The sequence below is a fragment of the Chinchilla lanigera genome, unplaced genomic scaffold (genome assembly GCF_000276665.1).
Source record: "Chinchilla lanigera isolate Chin_1 unplaced genomic scaffold, ChiLan1.0 scaffold00051, whole genome shotgun sequence".
Lineage (NCBI taxonomy): Eukaryota > Metazoa > Chordata > Mammalia > Rodentia > Chinchillidae > Chinchilla > Chinchilla lanigera.
This window is the reverse complement of record NW_004955452.1, coordinates 10,630,365-10,647,126: the sequence shown is the minus strand read 5'-3', so window position 1 is coordinate 10,647,126 and position 16,762 is coordinate 10,630,365. Positions and strand designations below refer to the sequence as shown.

At 46.1% G+C, this 16,762-nt stretch overlaps 2 protein-coding genes across 3 annotated transcripts in view; both read right to left on the bottom strand.

Moving 5' to 3' along the window:
- Positions 1-10,761, bottom strand: part of Hdac1 (histone deacetylase 1) — a 32,508-nt gene extending 21,747 nt beyond the window's left edge. Inside the window, exons 1-2 of the mRNA XM_005395060.2 lie at positions 10,713-10,761; positions 4,521-4,633 (exon numbers count right to left, since the gene is read on the bottom strand). Coding sequence (XP_005395117.1) covers positions 4,521-4,633; positions 10,713-10,761 — 162 coding nt within the window. The remainder of the gene's footprint in view (positions 1-4,520; positions 4,634-10,712) is intronic.
- A 4,055-nt stretch (positions 10,762-14,816) lies between these two features.
- Positions 14,817-16,762, bottom strand: part of Lck (LCK proto-oncogene, Src family tyrosine kinase) — a 23,994-nt gene continuing 22,048 nt past the window's right edge. For both annotated transcript variants that reach the window (XM_005395059.2, XM_005395058.2), the window contains one exon: positions 14,817-15,466. In XM_005395059.2, the coding sequence (XP_005395116.1) occupies positions 15,264-15,466 (203 nt within the window). In that variant the 3' untranslated portion in view covers positions 14,817-15,263. The remainder of the gene's footprint in view (positions 15,467-16,762) is intronic.

Below are 16,762 nucleotides of genomic sequence, written 5' to 3'. Positions count from 1 at the left end.
CAGCCTGGGCTGCTAAGTGATTTAGTGAGGCCTTAGTGCAAAAGCCTTGAGTTCAATCCCTACTACTGAAGAAAAAAAAATAACAAAGTATATCAAACTATACCACTCCATTTAACATTTAAACATGTAAAACTAAAACATGCTGAGCACAGTGGTGCATGCCTATAACGCTGGCACTCAGGATGCTGAGGCAGGAGAATCACTGTGAATTCAAGGCCAACCAAGCATTCCATAGTGAAATCCTGTCTTTTTTTGTTGTTGTTGTTGTTTTTCCGGTACCGGGAATCGAACTCATGACCTTGCGCTTGCCAGGCAGGCGCTGTGCCACTGAGCTAAATCCCCAGCCCTGAAATCCTGTCTTAAAAAAAAAAAAAAAATACACACAAGTGTGCTGGCACAGGCGTATAATCCCAGCACTCAGTTATGTTGTTATTTTTTGGGGGGGATGTTATCAGGGATCAAACTCATGACCTTGTGCTTCCCAGACAGGCACTATGCCACTGAGCTATCGCTCAGGCCCAATCGCAGCACGCAGGAAGCTGGGGCAGGAGGACTGCTGGGAGTGTGAGACCAGCCTGGGCTACAAGTGAGTTCAAGGCCAGCCTGAACTAAGTAGTAAGACCCTGTCTCACAAAAAAACCTCAAAAAAACCCAAAAAACAAACAACAAAAAATCAAAGCTTGCCTGAACTACATAGTGAAATCCTGTCTCAAAAAAATTGTTACATAGGTAAAATCTTTTTTTGTTGTTTTTTTGTTGTTTTTTTTTCTGGTACCGGGAATCGAACTCATGACCTTACACTTGCCAGGCAGGCGCTGTGCCTGAGCTAAATCCTCAGCCCCGGGTAAAATTATTTTTAAACAGGGAAATAATAAACCCTAAACTCAGGACTGGGAATTTAGCTCGGTGGCACAGTGCCTGCCTAGCAACTGTGAGGTTGTGAGTTCGATTTCTGGTACCGGAAAAAAGGAAAAACAACAACAACAGAAAAACCCCTCTAAATTCAGGGCAGAATCAACTCTGGGCAAGAAAGTATCAACAAGGGGCATACAGTGATTTCAGCAGTTAATATAAATTTTTTCCTTAAATTAGGTGTTATTGATTCAACTGTGCCTTTATACCTTACATATGTTTTTATAAAAAATTCCTTCAGCAGGGCTGGGGATTTAGCTCAGCGGCAAAAGCGCCTGCCTGGCAAGCGCAAGGTCGTGAGTTTGGTTCCCGGTACCGGAGGAAAAAAAAAAAAAAAAAAAAAAATTCCTTCAGCTAGGCATAGTAGTGTACACCTGTAATCCGAGCACTTAGGAGGGTGATGCAAGAGGATCCCTGCAAGTCTGAGGCCAGCCTAAACTACACAGCGAGAGCGTGTCTCAATCAATCCATCAAAACACTTTGAACAAAGAACAAGGGGAGTCCTGGGGACCTAACTATGCTTATGTTGCATGTGCAAAGCACTGTGTTCAGTGCTCAGCATAGGGGAAAAAAAAAAAGGAAACAAGGAAGAGAAGCTGGACAAGATGGTACACATCTGCCATTCCAGCAGTCTGGGAAGCCGAGGCAGGAAGATGGCAAGTTTAAGGCCAACCTGAGTAATTCAGTGAAAGCCTGTTTCAAAATAAAAATTTAAAAAAGGACACGGGGTGGAGCTCAGTGTGAGGGCCCTGAGGTTCAACCCCCAGCACACCATATACACAGACAAAAGAAGACAAAGAACAAGAAGCCCTGGATTAGACAAAAAATAGCTCCCAACAGGAAAACAGGGTTCTTAATTACGTAAACAGCAAGGTGACTGGATATAAGGCAAGGAGGGAGATTCAGGGAAAGAGTGAATAATGTGTGCAGTTGGGAGGCCAGAAGAAACCAAAGTCAGCTGAAACTATGAAAAAGAGCTCAATGTGTCTCCTTCAGGGATAAAAATAGAGGTAATATAGCTAATTTCCATGAGAAATCTAGGAGCTTCATGCCAGGAATGATTCCCCAAAGCCATCAATTTCTGGACAGATATTAAAATGTGTACCTCTGCTTTGGGAAAGGGATAAACAGATCACACAACCCACAGAATGAAAGAAACACAGCTGGAGGACAAAGACCAAAGCTTCGTGTTTAATGCAGAAGTAGAACAAAAGAAGAAAAGGATCAAATTAAGGAGAAAAAGGCAAGGCTGAGGCAGAAGGACGGTGAGTTTGAGGCTAGCCTGGGCTACATACTGCGTTCAAGGCCAGCATGAACTACACAGTAAGACCCTGATCGAAAAAAGAGGAGGACAAGAAGGAGGAGGAGGAAGAGGAAGAGGAAGAGGAGAGGAAGAAGAAAAAGCAACAGGTCTAGACAGCTGAGACGAGATTGTTCTGAGGTTCTGCTTTAGGAGTTTACAATAAGAACACCATAAGCCCAGTGTGATGGCACATACCTAAAATCCCACCATTAATAATCCCACCATTATATAATCCCACTATAATCCCTCCTCACCCTCAGGAGGCTGAGGCAAAATTCAAATTCAAGCCTGAATTACACAGCAAGATGCTATCTCAAAAAAGCAAAAGAAACAGAAAAGAACACCATGAAGATGAAGTCATCCCCAATAAGGTATTATGTTGCCAAGTGCAGTGGCACATGCCTGTAATCCCAGCACTGAGGGAGACTGAGATGGGAGGAGGGTTGGAGGTTTGAGCCCAGCCTGAGCAACTCAGCATGTCTTTGCCTCAAAGACTTTTAAGAACATTTTTTAAGTCTTAGGTGTAAGCAGGGTGTGGCAGAGCATACCTGTAATCCCAGCACTTGGGAGGCAGAAGCAGAAGGATCATTGCGAGTTTGAGACCAGCCTGGATTACAAAGTGAGCTCAAGGCCAGCCTGAACTGCACAGTGAGGCCCTGTCTCAAAAGGACCAAAAAAAAAGAAAGACAAAAAACAAACAAATACAAATCTTAAATGTAGCCTATTTTGAAGTCTCTGGGTTGGATCCCCAGTAACTCCGGACCAAGAAAAAGATATTTCCTCCTATGCAGCCATACTCAGTTGCTGCCCAAAGAGCCTTCTCTTGGTAACGGATCCCAATTTGGTTGCGTGTTGATATACCCATCCCTAGGGATCAAATCATGATTAGTACAAGCCAGTTCTAGTAATTCTGTCTGCCTACATCGACAATTTGTCTAAGGATGGCAAGTAACCCAAGAGATGCAAGGAGAAGTCTACTAGAAAGCTTCTTTTTTGGTTTTGGTTTTTTTCCAGTACCGGGAATCGAACTCACAACCTTGTGCTTGCCAGGCAGGCACTGTGCCGCTGAGCTAAATCCCCAGCCCCAGGGTTTTCTTTTTTAATCAAGGGACAGTCTCCCTGGAAAACCTCATGTTTTTCATTCCCAGCTGCCCTTCAAGCATTAAAAAGCTGTCTGTCCCCACAGGCTGTCTAGCTCCCTTCTTGATTCCCCAAGAGCTTCCATCAGATTCAGAGACATGACAAGGCCTTCTAGGACAGAAGACTCATCTCCTTTTAGTCTCTGGAATGGTGAGAAGGGTCCTGCTGTTGCTAGGTTACCCAAGCTACTGGCACAGACTTTAACAACACACTCTTATACTAAAGACAACACAGGCCCCAATCCCTCTTTAGTTTCTCATTTGGACTCCTGCCACAGCCTCCTAACTGGCCCCTCTGCTTCTAAAATACATGCCTATTCCTATCTTCCTTTCACTTAAAACTCTTCACTTGTTCCTCACTGCCTCCAAAAGAAGTTAAACTAAGAACAATTGGACCAAATTTGCTCCATGCAGATATACTTACATGTTTATATTTATACCCAAGTTAAAAAATAAAAACCTTGAGCCAACATTCAAACTGGGAGATTTTACTTGTGCTGGATTTTCAGATTCTTTTTTTTTTTTTTTGAGACAGGGCATTGAACTCATGGTGATCCTCCTACCTACCTTGATCTTCCAGTTTTAAAAAGAGAATATGGGGGTCTGGGGGTTTAGCTCAGTGGCACAGCACCTGCCTGGCAAGTTGCTTAGTTCAACACATTCAATCCCCACCGACCTCTCCCCACTCCAGCTGCTCATCCGGGCACTCACACTGCGCTCACACTGTCCACCTGCTCACTGTGCTGCTTATATTTTCCTCAAACACCATACTTTTCTTACCTCTACCTTTTTGCCTATGTTCCTCCCTTGGCCTAGAATGCCAGTTCCTTTCTGTAGCCCAGGCTAAATTCTATTCAATCTTTAAAACCCTCCTTAGATATTACCTCTAGGAAACAGTCCATAGCTTCCTTGGTCCTTCCCTCATTATCTCTGTATCTTATATGTTCTTCAATTGTTGCCTGTCCACACAGAGGTATACTTTACTTCCTTACACGTGGGCCTCAGCCCTAGAATAAACACCATATAGACAGAATCTCTATCATGTACAGTTCATGCTACAGAGCCACTCAACACATTCAACTGAGTGAATGAGCAGTGAAATAATGAATGACACAGGGAGAACTCAAGCTAATGAGGAAGGCCAGGGGCAGCGCTCCGTAACTCACATAGATTTCCATCTTGCGGTAGAGACCATAGTTGAGCAGCAGATTGTGAGTCATGCGGATTCGGTGAGGCTTCATTGGATGGCCTTGTCCATAATAGTAATTTCCAACATCCCCTGAAAAAGAGTGACAGGTTCAGTGACCCAGACACACATTCCAGGAGGAGAACCCAGGAATTTCTACAGTGAACTTCCAGGCACACTGTCTTTCCAGCTCCTTTCTGGTTTCCAAGATTCTCTCCCACTTTGAGGAAGGGTAATTATACAAGAAACAAAACCAAAAGCAAGGAACCCTGGTGAGGTCAGCACTTCAGGATGAGTCATAGGCACTAGCCAGTATGAAGGGTAAGTTCCAGTGCTACCAGGGAACCGCAGCCAGCAGCCACCTCACTGTACCTCCAAGGAATTCCCTCCCAAAATAGAAACCATCACCACTCAGAATTATTATAAGCTGAGCATGGTGGCGCAGGCCTGTATCCCAGCACTCGGGAGGCTGAGGCAGGAGGACTGTTGGGAGTTCAAGACCAGTCTGGGCTACACAGTGAGCTCAAGGCCAGCCTGAACTGCATAATGAGACCCTGTCTTAAAAAAAAAAAAAAAAAAAAAAAAAAAAGAATTATTATAAGCTACAGTTTGCCTCTTATATAGCATAATACTTTATGGTACTATGCAGCACTTTTGCTTTCTTTTTCACAATACTTTATGGTATTATGCAGCACTTTTGCTTTCTTTTTTTAAGACAGGGTCTTGATATGTAGTTCAGGCTGACCTTAAACTCACTATGTAGCCCAGGCTGGCCTCAAATTCACAGTGATTCTCCTGCCTCAGCCTCCCAAGTGCTGGGATTACACGCAGGAACCCACAGCTTTATTTTCTTACTGGATCCTCACAGTAACACTGTAAAATTGGTAAGATGGGGAACATTATTCCCATTTTATAGGAAAAAAAAAAAAATCAAAGAACAAATTCTTATTTTCTTTGCTTCCTCTGTACCAATAACCTGCCAGGGGTCCTTCTGCCTTTCATTCAAGCAATCTGCCACCCTGTCACTAGAGTTAAATCCCAACAGCTCCATATTCCCGACAGGAAAAGGGATAAAAGAATAACTTCAGTAGGCCGGCTCTCAAAGACTTGCTTAATCTACCTTTCTGCTTTATTTCCTGCTACTACCATTAAACTTTCCCTCCATACAGACACATTTATCGTCACTCCCTCTGTTCCAGACAGAAGCAGACAAACTATGGTCATTAGGCCAAATACTGCTAGCTGCCTATTTCCATAAATAAAAACTATATTGGAAATACCCGCGCCCATTAGTTTATATATCACCTACAGCTGTTTTCAAACTATAGCGGTGAACACCTCAGGAAAGTACTAGAGACCGAGATGGGAAAATAAAGCCTAAAACATTTGCTACCTGGCCTTTCACAGAAAATGGTTACCGACACGTGCTTTGGACACACCAGACTACCAACACCCTGAACATGGCATTCACTTTCACGCCAAAATACTCTTCGTTCAGACTGTTTCTTGGTCCTGGAATGTTTTCTTCCATGATAATCCTCATACTACAATTCCCAGCTCAGTCTCCAATCCTCACCCCTCTTTTTTACATTGGGAATTGAACCCAGGGCCTTTGCAATGAGGTACATCTCCAGCCCTTATTTTAAATTTTGAAACAGGGTCTTGCTAAATTGCCCAGGCTGGGCCTGAACTTCTGATTCTCCTCTCTCAGCTTCCAAGAGTGCTGGGATTACAGTTAAAACCCTTTCTTGATCAAAATTCATAGTCTTTTCAAGCCGGGAATGGTGGCACACACCTGTAATCCCAGCACTTGGGAAGCTGAGGCAGGAAGACTGCTCCAAATTTGAGGCCAGTTTGGGCTACATTGTGAGTTCAAGGCCAGCATGAACTATATAGAGACTATCTCAAAAATAAATTGTCTTTTCTCTATGAAATTTGTTCATAGCACTTCATTAATTTTGTTTTGTACCTGAACTATTTATGTATCTATCTATATCCACAAGACTGGATACCCCTAGAAGGCAAGGACTAACATACTCCATCCCAGAGGCTCAATAAATATTTAATGAACTGAACTGTGACTCAGAGAAATTAAGTGCTTGCCCAAGATGCACAGTTAATGAGCTGCAGTCAACTCTTCTGACTCCAAATCCAGCACACAGAAGGCTCCATTAGGTTCAATCCAGAGCACTCTGTGGCCTGCTCGGTAGTGAATTTCTTGAATAATGGTCCAAAACAGAGTGAACTACACACCCAAAATTCACTTCTTAAAAGGCCTCCAGAATGAGGTGAAGGTTTATCACTCAGTTAAAAAAATAAAATAAAGAAATAAATATATATATATATAATAGGCCTTGATCTCTACTACTCCTTTGCCTTTCAAGCCTGGATCCAGCAATAGCTCAGACCTGGGGTACTAAGATATGTTATCTAGAAAGCTAACAAGTACCTGAGGGTGTGTCCTTTTCTTTAAGAGTTTTTATTTTATTTTTTTTTCTTTAAGAGTTTTTAATTGGGTTCCCAAGACTTTAAAATAATTCCTTAAAAAAAAAAAATCCTGTATTTAGATGCTACTTCAAACCATTTTTTTTTTTTTTTAGTGCTGAGGATTGAACTCAGGATTTTGCATATGTTAGACATGCACTATATACAACTGCACTACACCCCCAGCCCGCTACTTTAAAGATCTTTCCAAAACTGGGCACGGTGATGAATGGCTATAATCCCAGCACTAATCCCAGAACTCCTCCACAGGCCAAGGAAAGAGGATCTCTGCCAGTTCAAGGCTAGCCTAAACTATACAGTGAGACTCTCTCTCTTTTTTTTTTTTTTTTTTTCTTTTTGAGACAGGGTCTTGCTATGCAGTTCAGGTTGACCTTGAGCTCCGTTTATATCCCAGGCTGGCCTTGAACTCCCAACAATCCTCCTGCCTCAGCCTCCCAAGTGCTGGGATTACAGGTATGCGCCACCACACCCAGCTATAACACTCTGCCTCAAAACAAAAAAAAAAAAAGAGAAGTCCACTCCCCTTTTTATTTTTTTTATTTTTTGGTATCAGGAATCGAACTCAGGACATTATGCTTGCCAAGTAGGTGCTTGTGCTGCTGAGCTATATTCCCAGCCCTACTCCCCCCCCCCACCGGCAATCGAACTCACAACCTTGCGCTTGCCAGGCACGCACTGTGCCGCTGAGCTAAATCCCCAGCACCCCCACTCCCTTTTTTAAAGACAGAGATCCATCCACTTTTTCTTTTTTTTTTTTTTTTGGTACCAGGAATTGAACTCAGGACCTTGTGTTTGCCACATAGGCGCTGTGCTGCTGAGCTATATCCTCGGCCCTTTTTCTTTTAAATAGGGTCTTCCCATGCAGTCCATAGCCAGCCTTGAACTCACTACACAGCCCAGGCTGGCCTTCAACTTCCAGTCCTCCCAGACTCCCAAGGGCTTGGACCATAGGCTGCATCACCATGCCTGGATCCACTTTTTCTCCTTTTAAACTGGAAATGTCAAGCCCATAAAACTATGCAAAATGATATGGGTACAAAAATCATAGGTTCCAGCCTCAAATGGATCCTGTATCCACTGCCCGGCGATCCTTCCAAACTTCTGTCCTTGGTTCCCTCTTCTACAATAGCTAATTAAATCGCCTCTCTTCCGGATTCCTTTTCCAGCAACTGCTCCCCTCCTACCCTCCAGAGGTGAATACTCTCTTACTGCTTTTTGGCACTCCCTCAACTTTCTCCCCATCTCCTTACACCAGTCTTTTTTTTTTTTTTTTTTTTTTTTTTTTTTACCCAGGGCCTTGCACATACTAGGCAAGCACTCTACTACTGAGCTAGTCCAGCCCGTCTTCCCTTCACACTTTAATACGTTTTAACTTTTCCTGGCCACCTGCTCCCTCATCACAAAGGAACCGCTTGAAAGCTAGTGTCCCTAACTGGGCTCCGGTTTCCAGGTCACCCGGTCTCCTCCAGAGCCTCCCATCACTACTAATCTCTATCCTGTATCTTCAATTTCTCTTTCACTTGTTTTCCATATGCTCAGCCCTCAGCCACTACTTCTCCCCTGTATCAACTACTCTCCCTCCCTGCCTCACAAAGTTTTCAACCTGCTCTCTCCTCTTCACCTACCCATTTATCCAGAAATCCACCGCAGTCTAGATTCTACCCCAACCCTTACCAACACTTGCCAATTCCCTCCCTCCTTTGTCTTCTGTAATCTGACACTTACTGGTTCACTTACCTCTCTGGACCACTTCCTCTATATCCTTTATTCATTTAATTACTAAAAGCCGGGTGTGTTGGCACACGCCTATAATCCCAGCACTTGGGAGGCTGAGGCAGGAAGATCTCCACGAGTTCAAGGCTAGCCTGGGCTACACACTGACCTCAAAGCTTGCCCGACCTACATGGAGACTCTGTCTCAAAAAAAAAACAAAAAAACAAAAACACCACCACTTAATTACTAAATATTTATTGAGAGCCTACTATACACTAGGCACTATTATTTTTTTTTTTTCCGGTCCTGGGAATCGAACTCACAATCTCCCGCTTGCTAGGCAGGCAGGTGCTGTGCCGCTGAGCTAAATCCCCAGCCCCCCTAGGCACTATTTTTAGGACTGGGGATAAAGAGGCAGACAAGGAATGTTCTCTCAGGAGCTGGCTGACTGCAAAAGATATGACCAAGCAAACGAACAATATCAGCACAGTGACAGGTAGTATGACCAAAATACAGTCCATGAGGGCCACTAGGCTTTTCCTCAGTCCACTTCCAGAATTTTACCTTGGACCCTCTTCTCTTCCTAACCTATCAACTTCCTCAGCAATCACATTCTCTTCTAAACTAACTCAAATTTCTATCTGTATGCTGACAACTACCAAAAATCTCTGATCTTCTCATCCGTCTTCTAAAATGTAGACCTCAACTGTCAACTGCCAGCTGGATGCCCCTGAATGCATCGCCCCTAAACAGCTCAACAGCTATTTCTAAAAAATTGAAAAGTAAAATCCAAAGTGACCAATTGACACGGCTTTCTCCAAATACCCACTATCAAACTGCCCACACCAGAAAGAGGACTCAAGCCTTCCTCATCCTACACTCATTAACTTAATTTCTGTCCCGGACTAATATTTCTAAGGTATAAATGTGACGACAGCACCAGCCTACATAAAACTTCCATGATTCATAACTGCCTTCAGAATAAAGTCCAACTCCCCCTGGAGAGCATGCCCAGCCCATAATGATCTGGTCCTTATTTAATTCTCAAGTCTCACCCCTTGCAACCCTTCCCTCTGTCCTGCTCCCCACCCTTCCACCCCAGGCCCCCAAACTTACGCCTCAGCCACACACACTGGGCAAACGCCTGCGTGTTTCAAAGGTGCTGTCCTCTGCCTCGCCTCTAGCCTTGTGCTACCTTGCCCGTGTCCTGCCTGGCTAACAGCTCCTGTTCTTCGGGTCCTAAGTGAGACGACTCCTCCTGCCCTGACCCCAGGCTGGCTGGGGGGCCTCTTCTCGAGCTCCCCGGCACTCGGAGCCTCTTCACTCCAGCACTAACATCTGAGGGTACTTCTGACGCAGCCTAGCTCCCCCTTTAGACCGCGAGCTGAATAGGAAGCGTGCCTTGGATGAGCCCCCCGGCCCCAGCACCTAAACCCCTGGAACAGGCAGCCGCTTCAGAAACTTCTGCTCAACGGAAAGTTGTGTGAACAGGTTGCACCCCTCTCCTTCCAGCCCCGGGGCCCTCCTTCCCGGCACCAGTTGCAGGCCGTGCTCGGAGCCTGGGGGAGGGGAAGCGGGTGGCCAGTCCCGCAGGGCTCTCTCCAAAAGCGACGAGGACGGCACGGGACACCGAGAGCGGTGCCTTTGTATTCTCAGCAGCGAGACCCATCCCTGCAACCGTCTCCATCGGACTCAGCCTCCCCTCCCGGAGTCCCGCTCAAACTCTCCCCATCAGACTCCGTCAAGAAGCTCCCCGCAGACACCCTCGCAGGCTTCCCCCGCGCGACCCCTCTCGGCCTCAGTCTCCTCCCTCAGCCTGGACCTCCCGCTCTCAGCCTCCTCCCGCAGCCTCTCCCCGGCGCCCAGCCTCCTCTCTCCGATCTCCCCGGCCTCGCTCTGCCCGATCCGGCTGGCCAGGCCCCGCCCCCGCCCCCGCCGCCAGGACGGGGCTCACCGTCGTAGTAGTAACAGACTTTCCTCCTGGTGCCCTGAGTCTGCGCCATCTTGCTGCCTCCAGTCCCTCCCGTCAGTCGGTCCGTCCGCCCGCCCGCGGCTCCACTCGGCGGCCGACCCAGGGGGGAGGGGCGGTGCTGCAGCCCCGCCCGTCCCCTCCCAGGCTCACCTATTGCCGCGCAGCCCGGGCACCTCTCCAGCCAATCAGCTTGCACAGAGACAGGCCCGGAACTCGGCGGGGGGTAAGGGCAGCCCAGAGCGGCTGCCGAGGGCCCCCTGGGCCTGTACCAAGGTCCGCGACAGAGGGGTGGGGGAACTGCCGGGGGACCGTACCATCAATCCCCGGGGAGGAAAGCCTCCCGGTAAACTTCACAGTCCCATTGCGTTGTTGGAAGCATGCTTGGAGATCCGAGGCCAACTTTTTAATTTTATAGAGACTCAGTCGAGGCCTGTAAAGGAAAAATGACTTGCATAAGGTCACTCAGCGAGCGAGTAGGCTCAACCTGGATTCGAAGGAGGGTTTCAAGGAGAAAAAAATAAAATGACAAGAAAGGGAAAGAAAACTAAAGTTTGTCCCCACGGGGGACCAAGTACTGTGCCCTTTACCAGGGTTCTAGTTATTTCTCACAGCAGCTCTGGTGGAAGGCTTTTAACCACCATTTTGCAGGTAAAGAATTTCGCGGCTGCCTGCGCGCGGTTGCGCACGCCTGTAACTCCAGCTACTCAAAAACTGAGACAGGAAGATGGCAAGTTGGAGGCCAGCCTGGGCAACTTAGCAAGACCGTATGTCAAAATGGAAAAAATTTGAAGAGGGATGAGGATGTAACCCAGTGGTAGAGCTTTGCCTAGCATTCATGTGGCCCCACACCAGACACAAAACCTTCAGGCCTTTGTGAACTGCTGGAAGTCTTTTCAGTTGTACAGATTTTTTGAATACCTGCTGTGCACCAAAGGCGCTGAACAAAGTGGCAGAACCCACCCTTTCCAACCCCAAAGCCTGCCCCCACAATACAGGCCCCCGAATGGCTAAGTAGCCTTTAGACAGCAGGAAATGGGATTGTACCATTGTTAGAAAAACAGGGTTCTCAGCCCTGACGTGTTGGCATTTTGGGCTGGATAATTCTTCCCTATAGGGGTTGTCCTCTAAGTCATAGATGTTTATCAGCATGCTTGATTTCTACCCATTAAATGCCAGCAGCACCCCACATACACACTGTGACAATAAAAATTGTCTCTAGACATTGCCGGGGTGAGAGTGTCTAGATGGAGTGTATAATTGTCCCCTCCCCTCCCCTAGAGAATCGTTGCACTAAATGCTAGACGGATCAGGATCAACTGGTCATTACCTAAAGTTAAAAGACCAAAAAGCACTTGCTCAGTTTTAAAACAACAGTCACAATAACCTTAGCATTTAGTAAGTACTTACTACCTGACCAGCATGGTGCTAAGTTAGCCACATACATCTGGCGTACAGTCAATAAGATACATTTTATGGCTTTTTAAATAGCGCTCAGGGCTGGGCATGGTGGTGCACGCCTGTAATCCCAGCACCCGGGAGGCTGAGGCCGAAAGCAGAAGATCTAAGACTGAGAGTTTGTATTACAGAAACAGCATAGGTACGGAGGCTGGGGATTTAGCTCAGCGGCACAGCGTCTGCCTGGCAAGTGCGAGGTCTTGAGTTCGATTCCCGATACTGGAAAACAAAACAAAACAAAAAAAGAGCTAAGAAAACAAAGTTCCCCAACTCTATGGCTGCACCCAGTAACCAAAAGAGGATGGGGTGGGACAGATGAGATCCTGGGTGTGACGGTTGTACATAAAATGCAGAACAGGGGTCATAAACTCAAATGCCTACGTAATTCAGGCAGGTAATATAAATGAATGAGTTTATAATATTATAACTCAGATATTCTTTTGGGTTTTTCAGTTTCATAAAGCAACATGTCTTTCTCCATCTCTCACAAGCACACTGCCATTTTCAGGTATTTCAGTTTTCTCTACTCTTCATGGAAATGTGAGTGCCAAAAAGCATTTTCTTTTCCTCTTTAAGATTGATGACAATAGCTACTAACATCTGTTTTACTGTCTGAGAACAACAGGGAGTGGAGGAAACTGGTACCGAGAAAGCTCACACCCTACCTGAATGGTAGGGCCACTGTTCCACTCCATGGAGACAGATCACCCCAGTGTAGCCAAATCTGCTGTTTTCGGGGTACTGGGATTACACGCAGGGCCTTTGCCCTGAACTACATCTTCAGCCCGTGATTGATTGATTGATTTTTGTTCTTGTTTTTTGAGACAGGGTCTCTCAAAGAAGCTAAATTGCCTAGGCTGGGCTCAGACTTGTGAACTCAAGATCCTCCTGCCTAAGCCTCCTAGAATGCTGGGATTACAGGCATATATATCAGCATATTTGGCAAATCTTCTGGGTTTTTGGTTGGTTGTTTGGTTGGTTGTTTGGTTTGGATATCAGGGATATAACTCAGCAGCACAGCATCGGCTTGGTTGGTTGGTTTGGTTTGGTTTTTGTTTTTTTTTGGTACTAGGAATCAAACTCAGGACCTCAAGCTTGCCAGGAAGGTGCTGCACCACTGAGCCATATCCCCAGCCCACTGGTTTAGTTTTTTGAGATATAGTTCCACTTTGTACTTTAGGCTAAACTTGAACTCACTCTGTAACTCTCTAACTTGTGGTGATCCTCCTGCCTCAGCCTCCTGAGTGCTAGGATTACAGGCATGAACCTCAATGCCTGGCAAATTTTCCTTTTTTTTTTTTTGTCTTTTTGAGACAGGATCTCAAAAAAGAGCTATGCAGTTCAGGCTGGCCTTGAGCTCACTTTGTAGCCCATGCTGGTCTCAAACTCAAAACAATCCTTTTCCTTCAGCTCCCCGCATGCTGGGATTACAGGCATGCGCCACCATGTCTGTCATTCCATTTTTTAAGAGAAAGCAGAAATCTAGAGTTTTATGCTAGCCTGAGAGAGGGAATAGCACCATCCTATGGTGCTACAGGTATAGCTAAGTATAAGGCATTTGCCTCGCATGGGCAAAGCTATAGGTTGGATTCCCAGCACCGAAAACAAAATAAGTAAACAAACAAAAGTCACTTTCTTCGTGAGTCCTTCCCTGATCTCTTTCTGTAAAATTGCAAACCTCAGACCAAGCATGGTGGCACACACCTGTAATCCCAGCACTCAGGAGGCTGAGGCAGGAGGATTATTGTGAGTTTGAGGCCAGCTTGGGCTACAAAGTGAGTTCAAGGCCATCCTGCACTATATAGTGAGACCCTGTCTCAAAAAGACAAAATAAGTAAGTAATAGAAATAGATGAATAAATAAAGTTGCAAACCTCCCTAAAGCATGACATTCTCAACTCCCCTTACCCTGCTGTATTTTTCTCTTGGCAGTTACCTCTATATAATTTTATTGTTTTGTGTTGTTGACTGTATGCCTTCCCATATTAGAATGTAAGCTCCACAAAGTCAGAGACTTGTGTACATTGTTTTTATTTTTATTTAGCATATGTGCTACCAAAGCAGTTTTTATTTTTATTTATTTTCTTTTTGTTTGTTTTTTTTTCAGACAGAGTCTCAGTATGCAATTCAGGCTGGCCTCGAACTTGCGGTGATCACCCTGCCTCAGCCTCCCAAGTGCTGGGATTATAAATATGGGCTATCACACCCAGCTTGTGTGCATGTTTTACCTACCATATTTCCTATGAGCCTCAAACACTGCCCGGCACATGCAACATCATAAAGGTGAATCAAAATATATCTGAGGTCAAACTTAGCCCTAAATCAGTAGCTTAACAAAAACTCTATTGCCCTTGTAAGGGGAAGAAAGCTCTGTTGCACACCCACTCCCCAAGAGCTTCCAGGTAAAGCTAGTCCCCAGATCCCTGGGGGGCAGGGGGAGAGTGCTGTCTCACCTGAAGGGGTTTGAAGAGTGTGTACAGCAGATTTGTGGGACCCTCCCATTGCCCCCAGCATCAAAACGACTGAAAGAAGCTCAGATAACCACTTATGCCACCTCTTACCCTGAGCTCACGATGACCCAGTTTCCATCTACTCAAGCCCCCAACCCACCAAAAGGAAAAGGAGACAGAGGTTGGGGTGGAGAAATGTGCACCCTACATCCAAAGACATTTATTGAGCTCCTGACGCATGCCAGGCACCGTGGAGGAGCACACAGAGGTATTAGGATAACGCCCCAGCCCACAGTGAGCTTCAGCATAATCTGAGAGAAGAAAAGTGGGGAGCAGAAGCAGATGTCAATCACAGGTTTCTCTCCCCTCTCCATGCTCTCAGGAAATGAGAGCATCCAGAAAGACATACTTTAGATGGTATCCAAAACATACATGCATAGGCTCCACATGTGTCAGACGTGTACAGAGCCCACACAACTACAGGACGTGTGTGCATGACACGTGTTGCACATTGGTGAGGTTCACGTGAAGAGTCCATCGTGCCCAGGTCATTTGGCTGTGACACCAAAACACCCCCTCTCCAAGCCAGGGTTGTGAGATGGGGGCAGGGCACAGGCCAGCGAGGCCTGTCAAGGCTGGGGCTGGTATTGGCCCTCGGTGGCCGTGAAGAAGTCCTCCAGCACGCTACGCAGGTAGTCAAAGGTGGGCCGGTCCTCTGGGCGCTCCTTCCAGCACAGCATCATGAGCTGGTACAGTTCCTCTGGACAATTGTCAGGTTGTACCATGCGGTAGCCTCGCTCCAGGTTCTGAATTACCTCAGGATTGGTCATCCCTAGAGTTGCATGGGAGAAACAACATCAAGCCTTTGGGCTTTGAGGCTAGAATTGTTTTTTTTTGTTTTGTTTTTTTGTACCAGAAATTGAACTCAGGACGTTGTATTTGCCAGGCAGGTGCTTGTGTTTGTTCCAGGTATCGAATTCAGGACCTTGCACTTGCCAGGCAGGCGCTTCTGCCACTGAGCTATATCCTCAGTCCTAGCCTCTGGGCTTTGAAAGCCCACAAGCAGAACTAATGCTAGAGTTGGGTTTTGTTTTGTTTTGTTTTGTTTTTTGAGACAGGGTGTCCCTTTGTAGTACAGGCTGGCCTTGAACTCACTATGTAGCCCAGGTTGGCCTTGAACTAGCAGCAATCCTCCTACCTCAGGATTGCTAGGATTACAGATGTGTGCCCGCTAGAGTTGGGATCTGGACAATCTCTGAAAGGCCTATGTATTGAAGGCTTGACCCCCAGCCTGTAGTGCTAGTGGGACATGGTGGAATCTCTGGGAAGTAGGGCCCAATGGGAGGAAGTTAGGTCATTGGGGGCATGTCCTTGAAGGGAATATTGAGGCCCCAACCCTGCTTTTTCCTTTCTTTGCTTCCTAGATATTATGAAGTATAGGAAGTAACAGAAAGCTGACTAACACAGGTGATATTTAAGGTATTTAACTGTCATGGTATGAGCACCAATCTAGAGAGATACTGCTCTACATCAGTGGTCCTCCACACTGGCAGTACCTGCTAAATACCACTCGGAGTGCCTGGTATATAGCTCACACACTTAAAAACACACACATTAGCTATGGGACCCTGTATGAGCCAATTCTTTTGAACCTCAGTTTCCTCATCTGGATAACAGAGTACATGGTCATTCCTCTCACAGAGTTGTTATAAAGGTTGAAAGAAATAGTGCATATGAACACTAAGTATGTGCTGGATAGGAGATGTGTCCAAAGGACATCTGCAGCTAGCATGACATGCTGTCAGGGCCCAGGGCAGTGCTGAGGAAGCTCTAACTTTGGGACCAGGCACATGAGATGCCACATCAAGACACCAGATGAATCCCAGGCTCCAGCAAAGCAGATGCTGCCTGGGCTGAGAGTGGTCACCTGGCCCTGCATGAATGAGATGAAACAGTCTTTGGCCAAATAACCTCCCTTTCTGTTGGTTCTGGTAACCTCCCTTTCTGTTGGTTCTGGCCACCCTGGCATGCAGACTCCAAGCAGAGCTGCTCTGGACAATGCATGGTAAAGCAGTAACACAGCTCTGCTTCTTTTTTTTTTTTTTTTTTTTTTTTTTTTTTTTTTTTT